General features: G+C 36.2%; 1 protein-coding gene across 1 annotated transcript in view; it reads right to left on the reverse strand.

Moving 5' to 3' along the window:
* The window catches only part of Prm (Paramyosin), a 121476-nt gene that overhangs the window by 92436 nt on the left and 5312 nt on the right, over positions 1-23728 (reverse strand). The window contains exon 2 of the mRNA XM_069833146.1: positions 17332-17388. Coding sequence (XP_069689247.1) covers positions 17332-17388 — 57 coding nt within the window. The remainder of the gene's footprint in view (positions 1-17331; positions 17389-23728) is intronic.

Below are 23728 nucleotides of genomic sequence, written 5' to 3' on the forward strand. Positions count from 1 at the left end.
GTGCTAACCTCATGTCGCGGGAGCCCTAGTATAATAATAGGTTGAAGACGTTTGTAATATTTATTAATTGTTGCTGAAAACGGATGATACATTCCTGAACGTCTATTTCTATGTGATATTAAGTTTGGTTGACGTTAGTATTTAAACAAATAAAGTGTTATTTTTCTAAACTGAGAACAAGGACTTACTGACGTAACTTTTATCAAGAGTTAATATTCTCAGATGTCAGATAATGACATAGATGAAAATTATGACTAGTTGACAATGAATTAATTGAATAAAAATTTTTAATGTCTTTACGGTATTGACATTACGCTAAATCCAAAATTAAGGCCAGAAAATTGACTTTACTTACCCATATTTTTAGTAATGAACTATGTATACGTTACAATATTTTGTAAGAGTAATACAATCATAAAGGCGACGAATGATAGTAATATTTGTTTTCTTGATACAAAATTTGTGTTGTTGTCCACACTGTGGAGTAACGGTTAACGCGTCTGGCCGCGAAACCAGGTGACCCGGGTTCGATTCCCGGTTGGGACAAGTTACCTGGTTGAGGTTTTTATCGGGATTTTCTCTCAACCCAATATGAGCAAATGCTGGGTAACTTTCGGTGCTGGACCCCGGACTCATTTCATCGGCAATATCACCTTCATCTCATTCAGACGCTAAATAACCTAAGATGTTGATGCAGCGTTGTAAAATAACCTATTTAAAAAATGTGTTGTTTGAAATTGTTTTGTTACTGTTGTGCCATTTTTACAGAATGTATCGGATGACTCATTTTGACAAAGGTGAAGGAGCTTTGAAGGATATTACTGGAAGTGGAGAGGGTAAAATATTTTTAATTGGTTATTTAACGACGCTGTATCAACTACTAGGGTATTTTAACGTCTATGAGATTTTTGATAGCGAGATGAGGCCGAGGATTCGCTATAGATTACCTGACATTCGTCTTACTGTTGGAGAAAACTTCGGGAAAAAACCCAACCAATCAACCCAAACGGGAATTAAATCCACGCCCGAATGTAGCTCCGGATCAGCAGACAAACACGCCTGCCGATTTAGCTACACCGGTGGTCTGACATAATATTGCATGTGTTAAACCAGCCATGACGTTTTCTTTAATGATTGGATCCCTTACCTGCCTCAAAAATCTCTCAATGACATTCCATGAGTTCGTGTTTCTGCTGAAAATTGCCCAAAACAGGAATTGTATATATAAAAACAAGTCAGTCTGTTTGTAATTTAGTATTTATAAACAATCCTAATCATTTTTGTTATTTTTTATAATTATGTGACAGTGAGGAGGCAGAGACCTAATATAACAGACTTTGTATCATGCATTTCTGTATTTCCGATAGCATAGAAGAATAAATAATAATAATAATAATAATAATAATAATAATAATAATAATAATAATAATAATAATAATAATAGGGGACATGTGATTTATCATAACGTCCCAACGCACTTCAACCTGGTTGTACGAGCACATCTGAACAACATCTACGGAGAGCAATGGATAGGGAGAACCGGACCTGTTGCGTGGCCAGCATGGTCACCCGACTTCACTTTTCTTTTGAGACATGTGAAATAATACACCACTCGAATTGACACCAGAGAGGAACCGACTATGCGAGTATTACCGGTAGCTGCTTTTGATCAAATTCGACATAGGCCGATAACCACTGCTACGACGGTGTAATGAATGTAATCAGGTTCAGGGTAGACTAAAACCTGTTTTTTTCGATGTCGCTTAGATCCTAACCGAGGCATTGGAGGACATGGGTTGTTTTGTGGAAAATGATTCTCATTGCGAGATCTATCGATTACCAAAGTTTGTTGCAGAAGTCCTGAATCACCCTGTATATCCTCAGATATTCATAGGCTATATAAAAGTTTAAAATATTTTAATGTCTAGCCTAGCTGGAAAGAACTGCTAGCAGTAAACTCACTCTCACCCAGTCAGATAGCATGGCTTACCCTATTATAACTCCAGCGGCCTTGCGTTCCCTGTATATGTTATTTCTTTCCCTTGGGACTGGATGTATGTTTCTTGTCTGGTAGTTTCTGTTAAGTTGCGTTCTTGCGCAATACTAATATTCCGTATATGGCTAGAATTCCGCGACGTATAATAATGTTGGTTTTACGTAATCACAAGAGTGAGGCCGAGACTGGAGAAAACCCAATTCTTGAAGGTATAATATGATGATTTAAATTCTTGAAGATAAGAATGCAATTAAAGACGTTCACAGATCACGACAGTCAGTGACAAAATGTATAGGTACATACTGTATTTCACACGAATATTTTTGTAAAGGAACGATGTTTTCATTTAAGAGTTTGCACGATCAGACGTCTTGTTGGCACATAATTTTGCCAACACTTTTTTTCCTTCTCGTTGTGAAACAGCAGGTCATCGAACTGCTGAACTCATTCTAGCCACGTTATCGGAAATAGAAGTGTGTAGTCGTACGTATTCGGAAAAGAGACACTTACTTATTAAACGAAAGAACGTAAATTGAAATGTATGGACGGAATGAGCACCGTCTTGAATCACTAAGTGATTACTTACGCACATCAAGGGGAAACTGAGAGGTAGAACTTAAACCAAGGGGATTCGATCCGGCATCGGAACTAGGATCCGGCATCGGAACTTGAATCCGGTGTGGCTTAGTGAATAAAGCGTCAACACGTAGAGCTGAGAACCCGGGTTCGAGTTCCGGTGTTGGAGAGAATTTTTCCCTGTTCTATCCATTCTTCATCATATGGTAACGCAGAATTCCTGCACGGGAATATCATACGTACTTTGGTACATCATAATAAGTCAATGGAATTGGTGATAGCGAGATGGTAGTTGGCGAGATGAGGCTGAGGGTTCGCCATGAATTACTTGACATTCGCCTTATAGTTGGGGAAAACCTCGGAAAAACAAATAGGTAAATTAGTCTAAGCGGGAATCGATCCCACTCTCGAGCGCAGTTATTATTATTATTATTATTATTATTATTATTATTATTATTATTATTATTATTACTATTGTTTTGGCAGGTAGTGAAAACTCATTTCCTTTCCATAGGCACTCAGTGTGTGTCCATTGCATTGATCCTGTCCTGTGTTATCTTAACTATACGCCACGATAACCAATGATTAAGAAATCCTTCTGTTCGTGAAAATCTAATTTTTATTTGCAATTATTAAAACAAGCCTTTAATTGTTAATATCTAAGATCTGGAAATATGCGAAGGTATCGACAAATACATCGAGAAGAACACCTAGACGTTTCTTTGAATGACTTACACAAAACTCTGACCGTAGACTGACGATTATGATTCTGAGAGTATATTTAATAGTTATTAGTCCATGCTCGATTTCCTTTTGTTATTCCATCGCCTTGTCATACAATATTATAAAATTGTGAGATTAAACAAATTTGAAAAATATGGTTACGTAAGCACAGTGATGAATTCAGAGGGTGATCCAGAGGGGAAACTCCAGGATGTCCCTCCCCAGAGATTTTAGACATTTTAAACTAAAAAAAATAATTTACACAAAAGAATACTTAACACACGCTTTATGTGAAACTTTATACAGAAGGATAGTTACCTACAGTACAAATTTCACCAGAGAATCCCTGCAAGAGGGATATGGTCCTTGTGGGGTATGAAGAGAGGATAAGCTAGTAATTAAGCGTCTCAGAAGGAACAAGTGGATGAGGATGACGTCATTGGCCAGGTAAGACAGACAAGGCTCAGTCATTGGCCGGCCGGTCCATGTCGGGGGTTGGTTGTAAGAATGGAGGAAAAATTCGCATTCCTTGCTCGCATCTTTTCCTGAAATGCAAACAGTATTCATATCCACTGTGTTTCGCATAAGAATGTTAACATTTTTAAGTTAATAACAATTGATATATTGATGTTTATTAGTATTTCAGTACTTAGAACAACATATATAAACGAATGAAAGCCCTGTTTCTTTAATTGACTACATTTTCTTTGTTCCCTTTTACATAGACTGCGTCTGTTGTTATTAGATAAGACATGAATTGTTTCTGTTGCTGTCGATTCCACCTCCATCCCGGGATAATATAAATCCACCTCCCGAGGAAAAGATCTGAATTCAACACTGCGTAATTAACACTACTACATTGTACTATATTGTAAAAGGCTACTCATATAAATTTCATTCATCCGAAATTAAATATCTGAGAGCAGTAGGAAGTTACAAATCATTAATCAAAAGAGAAATAAAACCACACAAAACGACCTTCGGTTGAAAAGATTATCAGCAATAATCTCACTAGAGATTTTTATTTATCTAGAGAAAATCAAAACTCGAGTGGGATTTAATTGACTATTACACGTTTAGAAGAAAGAATATAAAGGTTAGAAGAAATAAAGGACTCTAACGTAATAAACTATTAATTGACTTACGGAAATACTAAATTGTCTAAAATGTATTATTGTACCATCTCATCATTACAAATATTCCGCTAGATGGCAGTAGTGTGTTATGATGAGCTGTTCTCTTGATACCAGTTATGCCAACTATACAATCTTCATTTAACTGTATGGACGATTACTAGTCAAAAAAGCTTTGTTGTTTCAGTTTCATTTTTATTAAAACTGTTGTATTCCACTTCAATTAACAAAATATATTAAACAATCTCTGATACGTGACTCTCAATAATCTCATACAACAGAAGCTATAACACAACCTAAATAATATAAACAAGATAAATGATAGAAATGTTTTAATTAAAGATGATGACATCAACATGAATCATTTTAAAAGGTACAATTATTTAAAGTAGTATGTTCGCGAACAAAGAAACAAATGCTAGGGGGGGGGGGGGTGATAAAAACAAACAAATGCTAGGGAAGTGATAAGAATTGTAAGATAAGCAGCCAGGATTGGTTGAAACACGTCATTCCGTACCGTTTTATTAGTCAAAGTAATAACACAGTCTACTATATATAGTCACGAAGCTCAATACGTAGTAAATATGCATCGATAGATAGTTGCTAACCACTAGGATCGCTAATATCGCCTCATTATAGACAATGCGAAATAGTACCTGCACAGTCTATTGTTTCTAGCACCCTCACAACTCAAGCTTCGTAACTGTATATACTAGATTGCAGTAATACGACGTAGTAAAAGGGTAATAGTCACCAAAATTCAACAATATAAGCTGCAATGCAACCAGTGCATTTCAAGAATGTCGAATCACCTGGCTAAATCACAAACCTGAGGAGAAAACTGGGACATGCAAAAATAGATGGAAAGATAATCTGGAATCGGGGTCCGAACAAATCATTCAAAATGATTATTATGACGATGATGGTGAGGACGTTGACGTTGATATTAATGACTGCTTAATCGGACTGGGCCGATTGTCGAAGAAGAGGATCGCTTTCCTCTGTTCTTTGAATTGGACTCGTGGGCCGCACAGCAGGTGTGAGGTAGCACTGCGCTGCCACGCGCGTGGGAGATTCCTCGGCGCGCATGCTTCCTCTCGTATGTGATTTCTAAATCTGTCGACCGACTCACTAATCGCAGCATTCCTTCGCCTTCGCGGGTAGGGGAGGCTCTGACATCTGCGAACTGGAAAGCCGGCCGGCCGGCAGGACGACGCTTACTCACGCCTGCTGCTTCGCGTCGGTCAGTGATGCTCGCCAGATGCTTCCCGTCTTGGGACAGCGCTCAGAGCTCGGCGGCCTGCTTTCCGACTTCTTTTGTACTGTTCATAATAAACGTATTGGCCAGTATTAATTCCTCGTCCCCTAGAAGCAGGCAAATTCCTAACCAAGCATTGATGTACTGTACCTATGTATTCAGAAATATGTACAGGGACATCGTTTTATTTTTACTAACATTTTTAATATTAACCTGGCTATATCTTCGGAAACACTGCTTGCTCCCCCTTCCAAGACTGAAGTTCGATGATACTGGCGCAAAATACAAATCACTTTACTAGGTATAGGAGGGAAGAAAAGTAGTTCATCCATTTATGTAAACTAGGAAATATAGCAATTTTGAGTTTGGTAATTTTCATTAGGTTTTTGTTTAATCAAAATACAGTACTGTATTAACACTTAGTGTTTTTACTCACGAATTGAGCTATACATTCGGACGTATTAATTATGCAGTGTATATTGTACTGTTATAGCACATTAGCGTACAATATAGAGAATGAAGTTAAATTGAAAAATAATCATAATATGGATATTTAAACACATTTTTGAAAATGGTGGCCGTTCATTTCAATACAGGTTTCAGTTCTTTTGTGCATTTTATCGCACTACAGACTATTGTACCTAATTCCAATTACCAGTTTCGCCCTTCGTACTAGTAACTCATGTTGAAATAATTCTATACCTACTCTATAAAAGAGTACCTTACGTACTGTAAATTCAATCTTCACTTCTGCCCGATCCGAAAAGATAAAATTACTCAGAAATGCTATCTACTGTCCGTTCAAGTGGTTTTGTCGCAGGGTCGTAGAAATGGGGGGAAATCACGTAACAGTTAATTACTTAACGAGGCACTTTTATTTAAGTTATTTTAAACAGTTGTATAATATTACGTAGACGTCCAGTTCCTAACAGAAATTAATGTTTTCAGAAAAAAACTAAGACAGCCCAGCTACTAGACGTTACAGAGGGGCGAACAGAAGCAGTTGGGGGAAACCGGGATGCGACGTAGGTAAACGGACAACAGTACCTGTGCGAAAATATGATTCAATATTGAAAGCTTTTTCGTCACTGGAAAACGCGAACATATTTCTGGAACGTACTATACTCACTTACTCAGTACTGCATACGCGGCCTTGGTTCTGTGTGAAGTGCGGTTGGAAGTTTACTAGTAGAGGGGGTTGGAGTGAAGTATATTAAAAAACTCAGGTACAATAAAAATTGAAGTAAAAATAAAATGATGTCCCAGTATGTATGTATGTATGTATGTATGTATGTATGTATGTATGTATGTATGTATGTATGTATGTATGTATGTATGTATGTATGTATGTATGTATGTATGTATGTATGTATGCATGTATGTATGTATGTATGTAGTAACAAAATTTCTTATGCCTGCTTTTATTCTTGGCAGGCATTCGACACCAATACTTGAGTGAGGGATATTCTTAGCGTGCAAAGATCTTCATCTTGAAACTTTTCTACAGTAATGATACCTGCCAAAGATAACATACCTGTAGATTTTCAGGATGCCAAAGAGGGCACAGTCGTTATGTCGAGAATAAACAGATGTAGTTTAATGTCTTTTGCCACGAGTAAAAGATAGGTGTTTTGTTACAAAAATTATTCATTATGCTGAATATTCATTATTATCAACTGTGTTACATATTTGGCCTTCATAGTCAGCAACAATAAAAGGAAGTGCTTCTTACTTTACGACACAGTTTAAAGAAAGAATGGCATCCTTACTCAATAAAAGCACGTAACAAATTGAAGCTTATTTATTACTATTTTCTTGAAATACCCGCAAAATATTTATAGCATTTGCCTAAGTATTACGCCGGTGTCAAAACTGATTCCGCGCAAAATTTAACGCTCAGCCTAGGAGGCTAAATTCTTCTAGCAGTGTCCACATCTGTAATACAAATAAAACATTTCTTTAACAGGCAATCTTTCAATTTATGTTTACGCAAAAATATCAAATTATATATTTTTTGCAGCATTACAATACTTCATACAATGAAAAGAGCAAAAAGAGTGGTTTCGTTCTAATAGTTTGGTCACGTCCGTATTTTCGCTTCCATTCATATATGTCAGTTGTGAACTCTTACACCGTCACTGTTTTGTATCAAATTTACTCCCTTACACTTTCGTTAGTTTATTTGTAGCACGAAAGAAGCTGTCTACAGTGAAACATAATCTCAGAAAGAAGCCAGAAATTCATAAACTTCGCATTTGTCCATATCATTCTATCACTTATTTCTGTTTATCTTTAACACATCTTGATTGGGCATTATAAATAGATTTTCGTATTGCAATTTTAATCAAATGGTAATTTCTGTTGTAATAAACGATGAAATGAATGAGTTGTATTCTGCTAGCTTACCACAGTTTAGTTTCTCTCAACTAGCTCACTTGTGTTTAGGAACTGTTAATTTTTGTGTGCCGCGTCTATTTTAGCTGGTATGTCGGGAGTGATTATTTTAGGACGTTATGTAGGCCTCCGTTCTTAAGAGTCTCAAGAATTATCACGACTTACAGCTTAGACATCTTTCTGTAGTCTCGTCTCCTTCAAGGCTACAGCTTATAGCCAAACTAATTCTGTTCTGCTACACTGCATACCGATTACTAATTTTCTTTACTTCATGGTGCAATTATTCCTGCCTGATGGGCCTCAATCACGTACTTAAGGATAAAAGCTTTGCAGACGTATTACAATTGTACATTGTATAAAATAGTATACATTTGAACTGGATAAGTATGTTGCATACCTCCCTCCCCATCACCGTATAGGCTTGTAAATTGGCAAAACAGGAAAGAAGAGAATATAATTTATGTATTATTTTTGCAATTTATTACTTTCACAACAGAGTTATTTCTATCGGCCAGTTACAAAATTCCCAGGTAATTGATTTCAGATTCGTGTTCTACTAATAGATTTTAAATATATACGTTAATCATCCGGCTTCTTTTATTACGAGACTTGAAAGCAATTATTAAATCCTTCCAATTGGGGACTGGCCAAAAGGATAGTTTTAAATATCTATGCTAGCATTTAGCTATGAATTGGAAAAAGATATAGACCTATCAGCAAAACTGAATAGTTTTAATTGTGTAATGAATGCTATTAATAATATTTTCAAACCCTCGCTTGTTAAAAAACAAACAAAATTAAAATGTACAAAATGTTGGCGAGATCAATCTCATGTATGATAGAGAAGCTTGGACCATATGTAAATGTGGTGAACAACGAATCACCGCCAATGAAATGATGTTTTTTTAAGAACTGCAAGCTACACTAAATTAGAAAAAAATAAAACAATTATTCTAAAGAACTAAACGAATACTTTGCCAAATGCTAAGTTAACATCCAAGAGGAAAAAGATCTTTGGACCGTCCGCTAAAACGATGGAATGAGACCATAACAGTCATTGGACCTAATACTTGAAATGAATAAGAATATGTCTTAACCAATTCTAAGTTTTCATCATAGAAACTAATAGATGTTTTCTTCAAAGTGGCTGTTTTAAAACAAAAATATAAGCACTTATGTTTAAAATACGAGTATGTTAACATAAACAAAAATTGCTCTAAATTTATTTCTAAGAGACAGTCGCTTTGTATGTTTTAACAGATTATTTAACGATACTATATCAACTATGTGATTAGATCTACAGTCGGTTGAGTTTGTGATAAAGGTGTAGTATTTGGCGAGATGTGGCTGAGGTTTTGCTGCAAGAATATTGACAGAAGTAATGTACCGGTATTTCGAATCTCATAACAAAATAGGCTATAATATTAACTTCTCTTACTGTTTATATCACTGTTAAATATATTTTCTCATATTATTTAATCCAATATCTTTGTAGCGATTACAACATATAATTTGCTATTTTATGCACCTTCGTGTAAGATTAATTGCATACATCTATAAATGAAAATAAATGTCTCACTTACTAACGCTTACTTACTTACTTACTGGCTTTTAAGGAACCCGGAGGTTCATTGCCGCCCTTACTGTTTATATCACTTTTAAATATCTTTCCTCATATTATGTAATCCAATATTTTTGTAGCGATTACAACACACGATTTGCTATTTTATGCAACTTTGTGTAACATTAATTGCATACATCTATAAATGAAAATAAATGTCTCACTTACTAACGCTTACTGACTTACTTATTGGCTTTTAAGGAACCCGGAGGTTCATTGCCGCCCTCACATAAACCCGCCATCGGTCCCTATCCTGAGCAAGATTAATCCAGTCTCTATCATCATATCCCATCTACCTCAAATTCATTTTAATATTATCTTCCCATTTACGTCTCGGCCTCTCCAAAGGTGTTTTTCCTTCCGGCCTCCCAACTAACACTATGTATGCACTTCTGGATTCGCCCATACGTGCTACATGCCCTGCCCATCACTTACTAACGCTATGAAATTAATTTTGTATAAAATGCAAGAACTGAAATCTTATTTTCTTATTTTGTTGTTAGTAAATCATTTAATTGTGTTTTTAACTATAGCTAAATAGCAATAATACAGAGCCTTCAACTTACGACGCAACCCTTGTCAAGGCAGGCCGGTCTCTATAGCGGGAAAACTCAGCGGCGGCAGGTAGACGGGCGGGCGAATAGGCCCGCGGATGGGGTATGTTAAAATATAAAGTGTATGTGAATAATTCTCATACATTAGAGGAACTTCAAGAAAGTATTCGGGCCATGATCTCCAGCATTTCAAGGCAGGAATTGGATCGCATATTTCAGCATCTTCTTTGCCGGTGTGAGCGTTGTATTGAAGCGGGCGGAGGTCATTTTGAACATATTATGTCTTAAACACTATTCAATTGATTTTACAGAAGATAAACTAACATTAAATACGGGTAGAAAGAATGCATGCCGAGCCCCTTAGCAGTTCAATTACTTCACAACGCCACTGAGTGTTACCGCTTGAGAGTATGGCCCGCCTGGCGGTGATTGGGTTGCGTTTTCGGTTGAAAGCGCTGTAGAGATAATTCAACGTGGACGAAAAATTGCCATTTGTCTCACAGTCGGGGAAAGTCTCGATGTATATAAAAGTGAAATTGAAGATGAAAGTGCTATTAAAAGTAAATATACTACAGTTAAGCGCTAAATAATATGACATGTGTCAATTTTAAGCTATTATATCGTTTGTATTTTTAAAATTAGCTTTAAAATTAAAAAAATTGACAGGGGATTTGAAGAAATCACACAAATTCACAAATAACAAAGCTCCGTGGTCATAATGTAATAACATAAATGAAATATAAAATAAAATGTAAGTCATGACTAGGAGATTTTTCACTAAATGTCTAACATTTACGAGTACAGTAATTTCAGTGGTAATGCACAGAAATATACAAGTTTGAAGTGACCTCTGAATGTCCTAATACTACACGAAATCATGCTTCTAGTCCATCGTTTTTAGTGGTTTTATGGCCGTTATCATATTATTTTTGTCATTAGACTCTATGATCGGAGATTCAAACCCGATCGCTGGCCTTGAACTTTGAAGAGCATGGCTGCCTTCGGAAGAAAAGTAAAGCTGCGGTTGCCGATTTGTATATTAACACCAAGTACAAGAACACTCTCCCCAACTACTGGCACACGTCAAAATTTGAAATTAGCAGCGTGCTTGGGCCTTTACTACCTTCGAACAATAATTGATACCATTCCTTACCTATCGATATATTTTGTTACTGTTGCGAGTTTTAAAAGATGTTCTAACTAAGAACTCCATTCGAGCACTCCTTAAATAACGATGCATAGTATAGTATATTAAACTTATTTGTTGGTTTATTGTCTCGTAGTGGTGACCTCGCAGCTGAATTTTTATAAAATGGAAGAGATGGTAGTCTTAAGATCCCAGATCCAGGTTGTCTGAGGAAGAAATTCTTCCTCTCTTTTATGTTCCATATAGAGCTTGCAGTCTGGGATTATATAGGGTAAATTAGGGTCTGTTGGACAGTCGGGCATGTTGGACACTTTATACTTTAACGTGTTACCTCGCCACTTGTGGGCACCACATTCTGCTAGAAGTCAATGACGGAAGTAGGTAGCCACGAGTGGCTACTTCCGTCATTGACTTCTAGCAGAATGTGGTACCACAAGTGGCGAGGTAACACGTTAAAGTATAAAGTGTCCAACATGCCCGACTGTCCAACAGACCCTAATTTACCCTATCTCCTTGAATAAGTGAGGAGCAAACTTTCAAAACCTGACATATCACTTTTCAGAAAATGATGCAAATATCTCTATGTAATAAACGAATTCTTTTCTGGGGTGAAATTTGATAAGAATCTATAGCAGAATTCCTGCACGGAAATATCATAAGCACTTTGGTATATCACAATAATATGATATGCATAAATAATCACTTAGTGATTTAAGACCGCGCTCATTACGTCGGATCCCGGCCACTTAGTCACTCGTAATGGGTGCACCCCGGCACATAGTGTGTTGGACATTGTGCCACTGTCACACATCTGTGACACAGTGCATGAGGGTTGGCCAGTAAAGGGAAACTAAGCGGTGAAACTCAAACTGAGAGGATTCAATCCGGGATCGGAGCTAGAATCCGGTGTGGTTTAATGGATAAAGGTGAAAACCCGGGTTCTAGTCTCGGTGCCGGAGATAATTTTTCTGCGCTTCACCCATCCTTCATCAAATGGTAATGCAGAATTCCTGCACGGAAATATGATACGTACTTCGGTACATCACAATAACAAAAAAATTATATTTAATTTTTCAAAGCAAAAATATTTTGTTCATTGCAGAGATGTAATTTTTGGCATCTCAAGAGTATTTTATGAAAATGGATGTTATGTTTTGAAAATTTGCTCCTCAATTGTGTTTTTTCCTTTGTGAATTTTTCCCTGGAGCGTCTGTCTATTTACCACACAGTACAAATCTGGAACTCTTCATTATGTCTTTAGTTTTATGAAAAAATAGGATATCAGGCCGCTACTTCGACACAAACAAATGCACTCAACGTGCTGTGCACGACTGTTAAGGGAGTGTTGAAAGGGACTTCTCGAACAGTAATATATTTTTACTTCTGGAAAGGTAGATCGAAATGCAAACTTGATAAAGAAGTAGAGAATACGTCTGCACCATAAAACTTTTCTTTGACCGTGATATTAATACGCTGATGACTTTTGCTAACGTTTCGTATGTCAGACGAAGTGATTGAGCGAAGCTATTTCAGCCGTTGAACCACAAGAATCTGTGCTCACGTCATAGCTGAAGTCAAAAAAATGTCTCGCCTTTCAAGTAAACTTTCTGCAACTTTGCAACATTTGTGTGCTTTGGCAGCAACTTCACGCCTTTCCGAGAGATTTAAATGTATATCATCTTAAGCTAAAAACAGACGAGCAGCTTGGATCTGTGTGTCATCCAGTACAGGATGCGAATTGTCAGACGTCTGCAGATAGTTACGGATATGTGATGCGGATGAAATGTAAATATCCTGATATATTTTCGTATTTACGAGCTTCATGAATGTAATGGGTAAGATGTGAAAGCCTCAGTGGTGGGTTTTGATACTGGCAAGGCACGGAGCTTTGTCTTACATTTAGGACCTATGATTATCTATGTTGTATTGGGTTAAGATCTAGTATGACCTCGCAATTTATTAGCTATATCAACATATGAGTTTGGGTAAAGACTCTTCCAAAGCCTGGAAACGTCATGAAATAATAGTGAAAGTATTAGCAGTAATTGTTATTGTAGTGATAGTAGTAGTAGTAGTAGTAGTAGTAGTAGTAGTAATAGTAGTAGTAGTAGTAGTAGTAGTAGTAGTAGTGGTAGTAGTAGTAGTAGTAGTTCTTGTTGTCAGTCGTATTTAAGAACTTGGATGTATTTCATCATAAACAGAAAAAGAAATTTTAGACCAAATTTCTCTCTCCTCCGGAATGAACATTTTTCGTTTCTCTCTCTCTCTCTCGTATAATTCCTTGGATCTTTGCGGAATAATGTATTTCTTGTGTTATGTCACTAATCGTTTCGACATGTATTATCGCTCCTTATAAACAAATGAAATTTGTCTTTTGAAACGGAAAAAAATCACGCAAAGATTTACCTGTAGGTAAGTCTGTACAGACTTATCTTCGGGGGTATGTGTGAATGGAATGATTTCCCATACATGCTCAGACTGAGTTCGTATACTTACAGTTCACCAAGAAGACGTAAGATGTCGTTGAAGTTAATTATTTCCCATGAAAAAATGCGATCACTAGAGAAATGTAATTCCTCCATAGTTCTGCCAAAGTCTAGTATATACAGTCACGAAGCTTAAGTTTATGAGGCTACTAGGAACAATAGACTGTGCAGGTACTATTTCTTATTGTCTGTAACGAGGCGATAGTAGCGATCCTAGTGGTTAGCAACTATCTGTGGATGTATATTTACTACGTCCTTCTCAGTTTATGTTCTACCTCTCTGTTCCCCTTTGGTGGCCTACCCTCATGTACTGTGTCACAGAATATGTGACAGAATATCGGGTTCGAATCCCAGTGCCGGAGAGAATTTTTCTCCGTTCTACCCATTCTTCACCACATGGTAATGCAGAATTCCTGCACGGAAATATCAAATGTACTTCGATACATCATAATAAAACACATTCAGTTCTTAAGGAAGAAAGGCAGATCTCGAGTTCATTGTTGGTAATCGAATTCGGGTCTACTGAATTTGTAGCCTGAGCTAAAATGCCTTTATTGTACTTCAGAATCTTATGTCTAACAACTGTCATGCAAACATTGGCGTTAATATGTAGAAAAGAAGATTCGACACAGTTTGGAATTACTTTATGAACTGTCGTTCTATTTGTATTTTTCTCCTCTCCCTCTGTGAAATATGAGTTTAGAATGACCGTCTGTCAGTCGTTAATTTCACGTCATATAACATTTTGACAGTCGGCAGGTGCTTTCTGAAGGACCTTGCTACATCCCATCCTCCGCGTGCGGGAAGATTTCCAACTGGTACCGGGAAGACCATCCCCAGGAATGTGGCTCTAATATAGATACGAGGGGCTCCAATGTCGATCAACTCGAGTTACGTAATACGATGAATTGACTCGCAAAAAATTGAGACTATGTCCTGGACTCAGTTATTAACTCGCTGATGATTACATAAATATACAACAGGCTCAGTTGTAATTACCTTACTTCTTTCTTCCACTAAATGGCTAGTATATGTTGAGAATGTTACGGTGTTCAACGTTGTGCGATTATTTTTATTGGTTCAAAATTATGAATACATTATCGTTTATTATAATTACTGTATGTATATGATGTTATTACCTATATGGTGCTGGAGTTAATACCCACAAGCATGGGTAAACATGTTTGACTTTACAATTGTGAGTTTATTATCTGAAGAAAACAGCATGACCTCTTCTTGGAAATTTTCCAAACGTTAACATTACGTTATTTCCCCTAGATACCTTACTTGTGGTCTCTTTTAAATGACATTTAGCTGTAAATTTGAGCTTAGAAATCTATTATTTATTTTTGAATCACTTTCACTTTATCAATATTAGATGAGACTAACGTAAACTAGAACATTAATAAAAATGAAGATGGTTCAACTTCACTGCTAATTTCAAATTAAGTTGAGTTTTTCAATAAAAAAATTTAAAACTAAACATAAACGGTAATAAAATAATAGCACTGTAAAGTTATTTTTTTAAGTAAAACTATAGTAACAATATCGCTTAAAGCAGGAAATGTAGGAAATCTACTCTCCTACTGGAGCAGTATTAAACAAACTGGATATCCAACTCGGAAAAGAAAATAATCCTGTTTCATGATTTTTCTGATTAACTCACTGAATTATTGTAAGTTGCAATCAACAAAAATAATTACAAAATCGTAAAATGTAGCAGTATGAAGCATACTCATATGGAAAAATTAAGATCTTACAAGTATCAAGTTAGCGATACGAATCGCATGTTGCCTAAACTGATTTTTTCAGATATAACATTTTTATCATCACTACAATAAGATAGGATCAGTTACAACTTTTCTCTTGCAACGACTTCAACTATTTAAAGTTTTAAAAATGTTGTTTTCAATTAATATCTATATAATGACCTAAATAGAACCTGGAAATGCAAAAACTTAGAAATCTAAAAAATTGCAGATAGAATCCCTATATTCTATCCCAGCGACATGTAGGCCTACTTCGTAGACAAACAGTGACATGAGTTGGACCTAATCTTGACTGAAATATTTCTACCACACCCATTTGTCATATACCGACGCACTTCCTCCATAGATTATCTAGATTTTCTCATCTCAGATTTTGTACTGCATAACACAGCTTTTCATGCGGTGGAATTAAAATAAACAAAAATGTTCTTTCATCCTTAGGCCTACGTGTTTAGTAGTTTACATGTTTGTAGCATTGTCAACTTCTATTTCATGAATTCGAACAGAAAAATATGTTAAACCGCAATTGTACCACCATAAAGCTTCATATTACATTGATTATTTTGTTCCTATTAAAGACATTGCAATAGACCATTAAGTATCCTCATATATTGTTAAATAATATAGTAATAAAGTTATAAAACGTAGAGGTTTGAAAGAATTGGTTCCCTCAGAAGCAATAGAAGAATATTTCGTGGAAGAAAACCCTACATAAGAGCAATCGGGTACATATCAAATCTAAAATTATTGGAACTGAACCATGTACTGTCAGTAACTAATGTCATTCCTAAAAAATGACTATTTCATTAATATATTATCTGAAGTACACATTTTCCTTTATTTGTTTTTATGTTTAATAATATTTTCATTCATTCTTCACCGATTCTCTAATGGTAAGATAAACAACAGAATCGTACGGACAGTACTTATCGAGTAAAAACAGTGTTAACATTTAGGGCAAGCTTGAAGAACTGGGCGACAATTGTGGCGTTGCGTCACTCGTCGGATACGTCACTCACCCCTTCCTTCCATCCCCGTGTCATTGCCTTGGTAGGGGAGGGGATTTGTATTAAGTGTCTGTCTTATGTGATTGCGTAAAGATACGTCCTTGAACGCCGGCGGACTATGAACGGGGAACCAACGCTTTCCCCATGCTTTCCACCCCTCTCTCGCCAGTTCTGTATCCCTGATTTAGGGAATAATAATAATAATAATAATAATAATAATAATAATAATATTATTATTATTATTATTATTATTATTATTATTATTATTATTATTATTTCATTTTTGCAGAGAAAAGTATTCATTTGAGAATAATATAGTATTAGAATAATTTTTTGTATTCTATCCAAGAATAAGCCGTTAAAAAATCTGCACAGCTATACACTGTGTCCACCTAAACATTCTGTGATTATCAACTTCTGTAATTTTGTAACTATGGGTAGGCCAACTACGAAATAATTGAATCCCGATGATTTCGTAAAAAAATGTAAGCTACGGTTTGTTTTCTTGGTAGGGAAATACATTAGGAACTGGATTTATGGACAGAATACCATCGCGAGACTGACAGTGTCTGGAATGCAGTTTTATCTTCTTAGCTATTTGTAATAATAAAAAAAACAAGCATGATGGATACACCTTAGTTGGAGTGTGTAAAAATCAAATACTTACCCTCTGGCGCAGTTCCCTCTCCGACTCCAGATCTTCTTGGAGGAGGCGGATCTTATCCTGAAAGTACAAAAAAGGATGTTATTAAAATAGCAGCCTTTCGTCAGCGGACATCATGTGGACATGATGCTTTTGGGTTTTTAAAATTATTCACATCTTCAGTTTAGATTCGACTGAAAGTGAAACTTACAAAAGGCGGGAGGTCTACTAATAATATTCTTACGCTGGATGACAGTAGGCCTATTATTCAAGTGTCAAAATGATCAATATGCGCACAAGCGACAAAAGCGAAACAAAGAAACAGCAGTTGCAAGATGGTGTCACCTTTGTACGGGAATACATGTACATAAATCTATTTTACCTTCATCCATTTGAGATGTAGACATACATCTATTCCCCACGAATAATCTGACCAAGATTATTAAGCAATTACTGAACTTGAATATTCTCACAGCCCTTAACTGCGAAGCCCCCTGTTACCACGAGATGGAGTTAATTATTAGAGAATGCGCGAATACGTATTTAATATTACATTCCAAGTAACAAATTTAAATGTAGTATTTTTATGCTTAGTTTTATCACTAACTTACCTGAAAATTCTAAAATTAGGTGACAAAGACTTTAAATCCAATTTTATCTATCAATGTTACAGTATGTGACTGTACAGATTGTGCTTTCTTCCTCTGACATAAAATATATAGATTAAGAACGAAGTAATACATGTCGAATGCTATTAGAACTTTTCTGTAACCGTTACTGTATCACACTACTCACAACATCCTAGTTTCTCGCGTTTATTACTTTTTTTTTAAACTACAGAATCCTTTAAAAAATAGTTTTTGTTCAATGACAGGATCTTTGACTTTCGTTATTCGTCCCGACTCTAAGAACATGGCTCATAGATGTCACTAGTGCCAAGAAACGTAGACCACATAGTTCGGCAGAGACTATCCAGAGTGCACCACAGGCTGTAGGTCTACATTAAGCCTCGTCTCCACTGATAAACATTTAACAGCAACATGTTAAATATAACATGTTGAATTTAACATGTATATGGACATTTGGAATCTCAATTGACTTAACATGTTGACTGAGTATGTTGAAGTTAACACTTTTAACATGTTGGCGTGTTTTCCAGCAGCAATGGTAAACGTCTCAAGCCAATTCACTTGCTCGTGCAATGTCGGTACAGTTCGGTAAAGTTCGTACAATTTCCATAGCAATAACTAACTTTTGATTTTGTGACGCGTAACTAGGAGCACCTCTTGATCATTTTTATACGATCCTGGTGTTGGCTGTAAGTTGTTAGAAGAAATGGAGTGGACGAAAGAAAATGCATTAGAATAAAATTGATTAATGCATGATGGAAAGGCCTTGTTATTGAGATGTGACTGCAAAACAATACAGAGACAAAACAAAGAAGGCCGACTGTTTTAGTGAACTGGAATTATTATTTAACTGTCCTCGAGAATACAATAGAGAGTTTTCGCACCCTCGTCGTACGCTAAACATAAACGCTATGTTGACGTCAGTAATAGTCGTATTTGGTGACGTATGTTAACGTTCGTAAAACTTCGTAAAGAATCATTATACAATATTTCCCGCTCCTTTAACATTTATCATGTCGTAGCTCATTATGATAGTCAATCAATCACACTGTATTTTTTTTAATTGAGGTGAAATGGCTATTCTTAATTTTGTGCCTTTCTTTGATATAACAAGAAGTATTTTTAGCAGTACTATATTAAAATCATGTTCCGACATTCTCAGAAAGTTTTTGAATCCAAATCGATCTTCAACTTTAAGGTCGTTTAGAATGTCTTCTGCATTATGTCCTTTATTAAGACATTGCCGCACCCACTTTCTCATTTTCTTCCTTTTCAAGGCCTTGTAACAACAGAGGCAATTACAAAAGTCAAATCACCATCTGAGTCCATTGTCCAAGGTTGAAAATAAGACACTATCTACATTAAAACCTCATAGACTGTTTATGGTGGACTACGCGAAGAAAGTCAAGTTTAACATGTTTAACAGTGTGGACAAAGTGTTAAAGGAAATTAGCATCAACATGTTTGGATGTCAACAGTAAACAGTATAACATTTAACATGCTGAATGGGGTACTGTGGTGTAGATCCATTTCCAAACAAATGAAGAAAAGAATTCTACAAACTATAGTTGAATCTATACTAACATACGGGGCAGAGGGATGGGCACTTGTTGAACGTCAGAAGTGTAAGATACAAGCGACGGAGATGGAGGGAATAAGAAGAGCTGCTAGAGTATCCAGATTGGAAAGGAGAAGAAATGAGGATGTGAGGCAAATGATGGAGATGGAAGAGTCGGTAATTGAAAGAATCAAAAAACGAACTCTTCAATGGTATGGCCACGTAAAAAGGATGAAAGAAGGAAGATGGCCAAAGATTATTCTGGAATGGTCACCTCGGGGAAGGAGGAAGCGTGCGAGACCAAGAAAAACATGGAAAGCCGGTGTCATGCAAATGATGAAGGACCGACATATGCAGGAGGAGGATTGGCGGGATCGAGAAGGATGGCGGAAGGGAATTCAGGGCAACCGCTGAAGAGTGGAAGAGCCCACAAAAGAAAAGAAGAAGTTAAATGTTTATCAGTGGAAACGAGGTTTTACACTCGTAATGAATGAATGAATGCTGCTGCTGCTGATGATGATAATGATGGTGATGGAGAATTGTTTGGATGCCACAGGGAAACTGGAGTACCCGAAGCCTGTGTTGCCTATGTAAGTTACAAATTCAGGATGGATCGGAATTTGGACTCGAGACTCTCTGACAAGTCCAGCTCACTAGCACTGAGCCCCGTGGTGGCTCCTTTAAAAATACTGTTATAATTATTCTTGACAGTTGATATAGCATTACACTGCATAACTTTATCAGTTCTTCTTTTTTTTTCTTCTTCATTTGGCGCAAGAGTCCTTAAAGTTTGGCCATTGCCTCCTTGATGATGGATACCCACACCATTCTTTCCATGACATTTTATCTCCATCTCTTTACGCCTTACTTCCTGAGATCTTCCTCCACATCATCTATCCATCTTAATCTGGGTCTTCCTTTGCATCTTCTTCCCTCTGGGATTGTTTCCAATATCTTCCTAACTATACTGTCACCCGCCATTCCAATCTACGGTTTTAATAACTATTATTGCATTAGGTGAGTTACATTTATTTTTTATTTCATTGAGAAGCCCACGGTCATAGGAAAAAAGTGAGGAAGTTAAACGTGCGAATTCAAAATGAGGCAGTAGAGCAAGTGGAGAGAACATTTTGTAGCATTTCCGGGGTGACTTTAGCACAGGCTTCAATGATACGGTTCTTTAAATGTTCCACATTCTCAATTTGCTCTTCATAAACCAAGCTCTTTATATAGCCCCAAAAGAAAAAATCAAGGGTGTAAATATGGAGACCTGGCCGGCCATTCTACTGGTCCACGCCAACCAATCCAATGTCCAGGTAACTGTTCGTCCAGTCTGCTGCAACATTTCTGTGGCTTAACCCACCGGAATGAAGAATGATATCAATTCTTTTCTCTTTCGATAATGCCATCACGAAAATCAAGAGATTTGTTACAGGAAAGCTTCAAATAATCGCAATGCATTGAAACTCTCACAGGGTAACCAAACAGTAAAATAGGAAAAGTTAATTACCAGAATTGCATAAAAATATATTTTCTACGGCCTCCTTAGTACTGTACCATGTTACAAAATATCTGTAGATGCAGTAACTAATGTTTGTGTCATTATGGCAGTTACCTTTAAATAACTTGAAAACGATTAGAGATATCTCAAAACAGATCGCACCATTATTTGTTTTTTTTTTTTTTCAGAAAATTTCACATGATTTTGAGTACCTACATGACTCCCTTTCCATTTAAAATTTCAAAGTTGCTTCCAAAATGGCGGCTTTTGAGATAGCTGAGGGATAGAATCGAATGTGTCACTGGTAGAGCATTTGGTCTTACAAATACTGGTAACCCCTATAGTAATCGCTAATCCCTTATTCATCTGTCGTAAAAAATCTTGGCTTCTTTTTTGATAATAATCTAAGTTGGAATTTTCAAGTTAAAGAAACGATAAAAAAAATCTGTTCCTCCATTCACTGTTTGAGTCGCTTGAAAAAACTTCTTGCCCCAGCAACTAAAACTTACCCTAGTGCAAACCCTAGTAACGCCGCACTTCGATTATTGTGACGTTTTGTTAAGTGACCTAAGTTCTGAATTGTCAGTCAAGTTACAGCGAGCTCAGAATATGTGCGTCAGATACGTGTGCAACATCCGACGGTTTGATCACATATCACCGTCCTTCGCAAGTCTCTCGTGGCTCCGACTTAAAGAACGTAGAACTTTACACTCTTTGTCTTTACTCTTTCGAATTCTGCACACTTCAACACCAAATTACCTTTCGTCTCGTTTCTCTTATCTATACTCTAACCACGACGTAAATACCAGATCACTTATCTGTGGCACGCTAAGTATACCTCTTCATAGAACATCTTGTTATTCATCATCTTTTACAATATCCACCTCGCGTCAATGGAATTCCTTGTCACAAAGTATTAGGGGCTGCAAGACAATAAACACCTTTAAGAACAGCTTAAAAGATAACCTTATTAGCATTTCACTCCAATCATACTGATTTAAACTATCACTGACTACATTGTTACTTTTTTCTTTAGACATCATCCTGATTGTGCTGTATTTTAATTGTCTCGTAATAATCTCTTTCTATTATCTAATATTATTTGAAATATATTAACATTCTATGTATTTTAGTTTAATTCTGCTACACAGTTTATTTCAGTGTTTAATTAATAGTTCATAGTATTTTGTTGCTTATTTTGTAAATAACTTTTGTATACATGTAACTCTCATCTAAATCAAATTGTTGGATTCTTTGTAAGTTCATGCATATGTATATACACTTTTTGCTGGTTGAGTGGAAGAGAAGGCCTTACGGCCTTAACTCTGCCAGCTAAAATAAATCATTATTATTATTATTATTATTATTATTATTATTATTATTATTATTATTATAATAATCGAAAATCAAGAATATGGAAGGCATTTATATGGTTCCAGACTTTTGATTCATCCTGTATATATATTCTTTTTTTTTTCATTTTATTTGTCAATATCCAGACCTCTGAACAATATAATGCTATTGACTGTATTTCTGTTTTGTAGAGACGTATTTTGGCTGGTTGTGATATACAGAACGTTCATTTCAAAACTTACCCGTCTATATAACTTTATAATTTAAATTCAGTTTAATTAAACAAAACGTCAACATTGTTATTGTTGAGTAGAGCTGAACAGAATAAAGCTACAGGGTGCTATTCATAGACATTTCACAGCACGCGCTACGAGAGTACTAAGCTAGCCCCGGCTATCCACTGGTTACTAGTACAGAATTCAAATCATATCCTATCGCTAACACTGGTTTATGAATACGAAAAACGCTGATCATCCACCGGAAGCCCGCGCTAAAAATGTCTATGAATGCGGCCCACAAAGACTATTCAGCATTTCATGTAATAGTTGTGTTTGTGTATTAAATTATTTGAAAATGGTGTATAACCTTCAGGAGAGAACAGAAATTATCCTTATTGATTACATTTAGGAAATTAGAGAAAATAAACTATGTTTTCATCCTACAGTCAACTGACAATAACAACAATACAGGTTGCCAGGCGATTATAAAAAACAAAAGATGCAAAAACTAATGAATGTATAAACAATTGAATACTCTTTTAAATTTAAGTATCACAAGACAGGGATGCCATTTGAAATTTCAAAGTAGGGGTAGCTGGGGGTGAGGGGGTGAAACCTAATATGCGGTTAAGACTGGTTTTAAACTTCCCCCTCAATATCTAAATTGACGTGTTCTTTGTTTAATTAAATTCATTTTAAATTTTATAGTTATTTAGACTGGAAAGTTTTGAAATGAACGCCCTGTATATATTTTCTTCAGTTAATGTTTAACTGGGTAAAAACCTAATTGTGCTTGTTGGAATGCGTGCGAAGGTTTGCCATGGGATTGTATGTCATTCGATCTACAGTTAAAGGAAACTTCAGAAAACCTCAACAAGATAGCCAGAACAACCGAGATTCGAACTCATGCCCGATCGCAAGCCCAGAGTAGCTCGCTGAAGTGCATAGATAATACGTAACAAGAATCGATGTTTAAATCACAGATAAACTAAATCAAGGAATTTCTTATGCATTGTAAACAATTCAGTATTTAGAAGAAATTCTTAAACTCAGTGAAGCAGCGTTACCTCTGAAGTAATAAGAAATCTATCTAGAAGAACACTACCGTTCGCATTAAGATTGTGATGATATAACTTCTGCATTCGATAGTGGGCAACCGAAC

The sequence above is a fragment of the Periplaneta americana genome, chromosome 1 (assembly GCF_040183065.1).
Source record: "Periplaneta americana isolate PAMFEO1 chromosome 1, P.americana_PAMFEO1_priV1, whole genome shotgun sequence".
NCBI classification, from domain to species: Eukaryota; Metazoa; Arthropoda; class Insecta; order Blattodea; family Blattidae; genus Periplaneta; species Periplaneta americana.